At 56.8% G+C, this 6,692-nt stretch overlaps 4 protein-coding genes across 4 annotated transcripts; 2 read left to right on the forward strand and 2 right to left on the reverse strand.

Annotated features, from left to right (window-relative positions):
* Window positions 1-434: 434 nt before the first annotated feature.
* Window positions 435-1,612, forward strand: N657DRAFT_404933 (uncharacterized protein). Its single transcript, XM_062787213.1, has one exon. It carries the CDS (start codon window positions 583-585, stop codon window positions 1,276-1,278), a length of 696 nt encoding a protein of 231 aa, XP_062641990.1. The 5' UTR covers window positions 435-582; the 3' UTR covers window positions 1,279-1,612.
* On the reverse strand, window positions 1,508-2,901 carry N657DRAFT_638193 (uncharacterized protein; the record flags this gene model as incomplete). The annotated part of the gene is made up of 3 exons (XM_062791565.1): window positions 1,508-1,946; window positions 1,999-2,709; window positions 2,828-2,901. 3 exons carry the CDS (start codon window positions 2,899-2,901, stop codon window positions 1,508-1,510), a joined length of 1,224 nt encoding a protein of 407 aa, XP_062641991.1.
* Window positions 2,902-3,350: 449 nt separating this feature from the next.
* Window positions 3,351-4,303, reverse strand: N657DRAFT_404987 (uncharacterized protein). Its single transcript, XM_062787214.1, has one exon. It carries the CDS (start codon window positions 3,963-3,965, stop codon window positions 3,489-3,491), a length of 477 nt encoding a protein of 158 aa, XP_062641992.1. The 5' UTR covers window positions 3,966-4,303; the 3' UTR covers window positions 3,351-3,488.
* Window positions 4,304-4,318: 15 nt separating this feature from the next.
* On the forward strand, window positions 4,319-5,930 carry N657DRAFT_685390 (uncharacterized protein; the record flags this gene model as incomplete). The annotated part of the gene is made up of 5 exons (XM_062796771.1): window positions 4,319-4,361; window positions 4,435-4,632; window positions 4,700-5,262; window positions 5,358-5,639; window positions 5,706-5,930. 5 exons carry the CDS (start codon window positions 4,319-4,321, stop codon window positions 5,928-5,930), a joined length of 1,311 nt encoding a protein of 436 aa, XP_062641993.1.
* Between the last annotated feature and the right edge of the window lie 762 nt (window positions 5,931-6,692).

Here is a 6,692-nt window from a genome sequence, read left to right on the forward strand (position 1 = left end):
GCTGCTGAAGATAGGACGCTGAACACTTGGAGAACGCAGCCTCCAAGTCGATCTGCTAAACTAAGTCAAGAGGCAACAGGTGGCGTGAGAAAAGGGGAGAGAGTAGAGGGCTTGTACGAGTTGATGTCCGAATGTCAACGAATCGGATGTAGTTAGCGTGCCAAGGCCCTTTAGGCTTCGAGCCTCCGAGCGAAATAAATTCCATCCATCCATCCATGCATGTCGCAGGCAACGCCTGTGACAAGAGGGCATCATAGCGAACCCGTGGCGCCAGAGCGGTGCGCATTGTTGCGCAACGGTCATGGCGGGCGCCCCAAGCACCGCAGGGCTCGAGACCGCAGCTACTGTAGCTGGAGGATAGCCATAGCAATGCTGCCCACAAGTCAAAGCGCCAAGCCAAGGCTTGGCTCAACGCAAGTCAAAGCAAGTCAAATCGACCCCAAAATTTGGTCAAGGCAAGTCAAGTCGAAGGCAGCTCGACTTGACTGATTTGAGGTCAGAATTAACTACTTTTAAAGCTATTCCCAGTATCTCTAGCACTCCAGGAACGCCAACTTGAGGGTTTTTCTAGTGTTGCGGTTGATGTGGGCTCAAAAACGGGGGGCAAGTGTCTATAACCCGGCTGGCCCAGGTGGGTCATCGGGCCGGAAAAACCCCCCACCCGGTAAAAGTTCGGGCTCCGGCCACGGGCCTTCAAACAACCAAACTGCAAAGATACCGAACTGCGAAGATATCCATCATCCTCTATTCGCCCAGCTTACCAACCCAGTTGCGATGCGCCTGACCGAGCCCCTGACCGAAGCCCTGACCGAGCCCCTGACCGAGCTATCTTCGAACGATGCCCCCTCTACCACTGCGACGGCTGGTATCGTCAGACCGCCTCTATTCCAGCCACGAAGAACCCTCCACGAACAAGCCAACGCACTGGCCGACACTGACATCCAGAGCTTGCCTGCGGATGTTGCCCAATTGCCCACCATTCAGTCTGGGCGGCGGCGCTTCGTTTTGGAGCGGTTTCTCCACAAACGAACAGTCAGGACCTCCTGGATTTCCCAGTATGGCATCTTCATCGTCGAGATAGGTGTCGCTACTGCAGAGGGCAGGCAACCTGTCTTTTGGTGTTGTTCCTTTTGCGATAAACTGTACAACGCTGTAGCAACAACAACAGGCAACGTCTTCCTCGCCTTTCTACGATGGCCTTCAACGTCCTTACTATCCCAGCGATGTCTGCGGAGTGCGAGAGGGTGTTCAGCAGTGCGAAGCTTACAGTGGGCTTAAAACGCCAGAGCCTCGAAGACAATACTATCAACATGGTGGAGTGTCTGAAACAGTGGGCAAAGAGGCAGTAAAGACTGGGAGACTCGGATCTGGGTGGCTCAGGGGGGGGATAAACGGGGCCCGGTGCGGAACAACCCATTCCGGGGGATTATGTAAGCGGCTTGGCAAAGCTTTGGGTCAACGCAAGTCGAGGCACTGACAAGGCAAGTCGAGTATCTCTAGCCTCAAATCAAAGCAAGTCGGTGTGCCGATTTGACTTGATTTGCCTTGTGGGCAGCACTGAGCCATAGTCTGGCCTAGAGATCGCCGTCGCTGTAAGCGGGGGTCCGGCCAACACCGTTGCTGGTGTCCGGCGTAGTGGCTCGGGCGGTGATGATAGGGAGAAGTCGTAGCCCTGCCGGCGTGCAAACTGCTCGGTACGGTGTAGCCGCCCCCCCGGGGTGAAGGTGGTGACGACTTGGTATTCCATCCGACTCATATCGGCTACTTGGGCCTTCAACTGTTTTACCTCCAGTACGAGCTCGAAATGCCGTCTTTCTACCGCCTTCTCGACGGTGAGCTGTTGAGCTGTCAGGGTTCTGAGCTTCTCCGAGACCTCCGGGATCACCTTCTCAATAGCCGTGCCGCGGTCGTCTTCAAAGCTCTCTTGCGCAGCCTCCCTCGCCTGGCTAGAAAAGGCGTTGAACTGGGCCGACCAAAAGACGGGAACCATATTCGAACCGGCCATGTTGATTCGTCTTACTTTGGTTCATAAGGACGACGAAGGCCTTAGTCGGGACACTCCCTGCCTCCATTTTGATACCCTTTTTCGGCAAAACCAGGCAAAAGCAGTCGGCCAGCTCCAGAGACAGCCTGTTGCTCGACCGTAGGAGCATGTGGTTGCCAAAAAGGAAGTCGACGTTTGTCTGGAAGCCGCTGTTTACGTCGCCAAATCGCCAGGCCGCCGCTGTGTGCTCGGGGATCTTCGCCGGCGAATACCCATCCTTGATCGTGTTCAGGATCCGGTCCACCCACTCCTTACGGCTACGGCAAGCAGCTTCACAGAGGATATGCCACATAAGCGCCTGCTTTGCGAGACCGTTAGGATGTAGAGCAGGGTTCTCGCCTCTCGTCTTTTGTTGCGCATAGAGGTTGATAATGGCGCTGGAGTAGAGCCGTACAGTGCTGTACTGTAGCTTAAGCGCAAAGGAGGTACCGCTAGCCGAATCCGGACCGGGGTCATCGCGATCCGGCTCCGACTCCGACTCTAACATCAAAGCCGGGTCATTGTCTTGATCTGGATCTTGAGCCGAACCCCCGCCGACGACAATTACATCGGCGGCTTCTACCCCAGTGGTCGACGACAACGAGCGGCTCTCCTCCCTCTTTCGCTTCTTCGGCTTCCGCTCCCTTTCTGCCTTCAGACGTTGCGTCTCGGCAAGATCTTCCTGGCTGCGCGGTCGCGAACCACGTCAAATCCGAGGAAGAGCCTTACTTCGCCCAGTTCCTTGCAATACAGACACTCTCAGACTCTCAGATAAACCATAATGGACCATGATGGCAAGCGTACTGGATTAGGGTGGTGTCCGACTTGATCATGACAAACGAGTGTGCGGCGCAGTAGCTGAGGTTCGCGAGCGCCATCTTGACAAGCGTGTCGAGAAACCCCTGTTCTCGACACCCCAGAGAATGAACTGTGATGTCAGCATGCCACGGAACTATCTCTCCTCTTGGGACTGGATTCTCTCACCTGATGAGCAGTAAATGGGGTGCCCGGGTGTTGAACGAAGACCGGTTGGTATCGTGATAACTTGTCCGGCATTGGGAGGAAACTCATTCTTATACCCGCCGTGCGGTGTTCTCGCCGGCCAAGGGTGACCGACCACCCTTATAAGGCGATGCATTTTTGCGTTCACCGCCGTGCAATGAGAGAAGGGCGTGCCGAGCGGACCCATGGAGAATTGGAGGCTTGAATAGATGAAGTTGGGATGGAGGCTCCGGAAGCATCCGGGCCAGGTTCAAGAAAGAATTGGAAAAGGCTGAAAACGGGTCGGGTAAGCGGGACGAAGTCAGTAGTACACGTGGGAGTGCCTAATCAGGCGTGATGCCTGGAGCATCGGGACCAAGAAATGCATGTTTAAGAGTAGGTAAGCTGGATGTAGATAGCTGGCCTCCCATTGCGATGGAATGTCAGGGGAGGAAGTAGTGAACTTCCATTACATGTTCACTGATTAATTAGGCTTAGGTATGGAGCGGCGTAGGGGAACAACCACGCTTCCTTCCTCGCCCACCACTCCCAACCTTTCCCTGCTCTCCCGTCTTCTATTCCGCAGACGCTTACTGGATGGAGCCTGAGAGGTCACTCGGATGTGATGAGTTTGCCGACAGATAGAGGAGCGGGGAACAACCTGAGGGGGCGGAGCGAAGGGAGAAATCAAGATTGCGATAAAGTTTCCGGATGGAGAGCCAGGCCCAGAGCGACTTACCGCGGGGGCCACGACACATGGTGCCCGAAAGTGCCTGCGTCTTGGCTTGTGGGTGCCCACCCTCAGCGTCACATAAGTCCGGAGGCATTTGACTTGAGACTGAAACCTCAGCTTGCCAGGCTTCTGCAGAGCAGCCGCCAAACCTTTCCGCGTTAGGCAGGACCGTCTTGCCCAGCAGCGGCGCGTCTTCTGGCCTTTGGTACTGTGGCTTGCTCCTTGCATGGCCGCCCAGGGGATGTGGTCGGGTGGCGCGAATCATCAGGCGTCCGTCCAGCCACCCGCAACGCCGCCTGAAACCTCTCCCAATCAAGGTCCCTCGCATCACCGCTGACCAGGTTGATAACACCTGAAGTGTTCCTGCAGGAGCCGTGCGACTCGGGGTCGCCGTTTCAGGGACGTTTGTCTCCCGGGACCCATGAGTTCCGATCCGCGCTTGTCACCCACCTTGCAGCCCTTATGTTGAATCTGCACCGCGACACAGTCGGCAACCTCTCCCTAACATTCGGGGTCTCGGACACGCAGGTCCTCAACGTCCGCTCACTCCCCAAGCGCGGCAAACATCACGCTGCTTGACGATGCAGCTCTCATCGCCGCTGTGGATCGCTGGCGTTGCCGTCCGTGAGCGACCCGGAGCCCGCCTTGCCTTGCCAAGGTCATCTTTTACGAAAAGCCCGCTGACACCGAATACTAGTGGGCCTGGTTGCCAACGTTGTGGTCCTGATCGGGTGCGTTTCGCCGGCGACCAAGGACATTGCGCTTTATCGAGTCAACCTGGCCCTCCTGGCCGATGCCCTGGAGAAGCTTGCTGTAGGGTACAAGTCGGACAACCGCAATCGAACGCAGCTGCTTCGCTCCGATCTCCCGACCTACTGGTATTGGGGAATGTCAGGTGCGCTTGATGCCCGGACTTTCTTTGACCCCCGATCGGCAGCTAACGCCTGCCTTTCGGCACACAGGGATATGTAACGTCCTCGAGACGGGCGAAACCCGTTGCCGGCGCGCCTTTCCCCCAACCCCGAGCCTTGTGGGCCTCCTGGAGGACTCGCTCCGAGACAGCCTCGGCGACAACCAGGAACAGAAGATCAAGGGCGTCGTTGACTCGTGGAATGCCACGCTAAACAGCACCAGAGCCACCAGGCTCGCCGCCAACAGTGCCGGGTTCGCGGCCAAGAGCAAAGCCAGCGCCTCGTTGGTCGTGGCCGCCGCCGGATTGGATGGCGCCGCGGCCTTTCTGGCGCTGTGTCTGCCGAATGCGACAAAGAAACGTCTGCTTCACTATGCGCCGGCCATCAGCGGCTTGTTAACTCTCAGCGCCTCGGCTCTCGCCTGGTTGTCCATGCAGGATGGCGTGCAGGGGGTGGCCGGTTCCGCTGAGCAGGTCGGACCCGCCATCATCGTTTTGTTGGTTGGCGGAATGTTGCAGCTGCTGTACTACGGCGGTGCAGGCTTCGGTGCGTGCAAAAATCCGAGCTCTGAAATGACGCGGAATGAGAAGATTGGGTTTGAGGGGGAGTTCCACGTAGGCGAGCACCCCGACCTAACCTACCCAGCGTGACACCACCCACCTTCACCCACACCTGCCAGGTCTTGAAAGACACTGACTTCTGTCTGCAGATGTATAGCTGGTTCAAGGATCGCTTACCCGGATGGTCCCCGCAGAACTGGACCAGCCGGCTGCGGAAACACGCCGGCTTCCCCGACTTCACCGAGCCGGAATGGCAGTATGCCGACTTCACCTACGATGATGTGGGTGGTGACATGTTGCGATTGCTTCGGAAGGAGGGGGTGCCCGTGTCGCCTGACTGGTCGGCGCGAACCAGGTATCATATCGAAGTCAAGTCGACCACCGCCGGCTGCGACGCCGAGTTCTTTGTCAGTCAGTACCAGGTGCAACGGGTATGTCTCCCAGTCTCCGCCACCAGAGCCATGGCTTTGCGCGCGACACTGACCGATAGGCCACAGATGCACGAGTATGCAAACGACCGCTTCAATGCGTATATCCTTGTTCGTGTCTTTCAAAGTCAATTCGGGGTACCGTGGATCCTCACGTGCCGGAGATTCTTCGTGGATCCGCGTCCTGGTGTTCACCCCGGCCTTCTCTGGGGTCCGCTCCAGGATGATGGCTATTACCCGGTGAGGACGGTGTCCGCTCCCAATATAGATTGGAGCGAGAGCTGTATCTCTTGAGCTGTAGCGGAGTGGGCCCGTCCCTGGGCGGGTAGGGTGCAATCTGGACGGGTAGCTTGTGGTACGGTAGGCGGTTGCTCATAACATGCTCCGCGGAAGGATAAGAGACAACAGTCATCCGGTAGTATGCACGACGTGTTGTTGAATGTCGGTGGTCATGGAGGCAGTGGTAGCCGGTCTGGAAGATTTGGAAATGTTTGTGAACAAAGCCGTGCAGGCTGGGTGGCAAAGGAAATAAGTTTTAACGTCCCCTAACCCTTGGCCCCGGCTGCCAGTGGGGCTGGCTGCACTGCAATGTCACGGAGGTCCCACACCCACCCACAGCGGCACCCACTTAAATCGAGCACACACACACCCGACATCGGTGATTATGACCCCATGCCCTGCAAATGCATTTTACATGAGCCGCTTTCAGCATCTACAAGGTGAGGCTCTTCTGTGTGTGTCCCTACAGACTTCGATCCGAATGTAGTTAGCGTCCTCCGTAAGCGCGAGTCCGTCAGCCTCGAGGTCCTGAAGTAGGCCATTATGGATACCGTCAACATCTGAATCTACGGCCTCAAGGGCGAATAGTGCTAGGCTCGAACGTATCCTCCCCAGCCTGGCTTAACCGCTGCAGACCTAGCGATGTAGTTGTGATCTCCTCGGCAGGTGTGCTCGTCTTGTAACGGTCTCAGGTAGTATATTGTAACTAGCTGATGACGACTCTACGAGTACACTGAACTTGGAGAAGAAAAGGAGAGACGACAGACTCTGGTAGCT

Source organism: Parathielavia appendiculata (genome assembly GCF_033297405.1).
Source record: "Parathielavia appendiculata strain CBS 731.68 unplaced genomic scaffold N657scaffold_55, whole genome shotgun sequence".
In the NCBI taxonomy this organism is placed as follows: Eukaryota; Fungi; Ascomycota; class Sordariomycetes; order Sordariales; family Chaetomiaceae; genus Parathielavia; species Parathielavia appendiculata.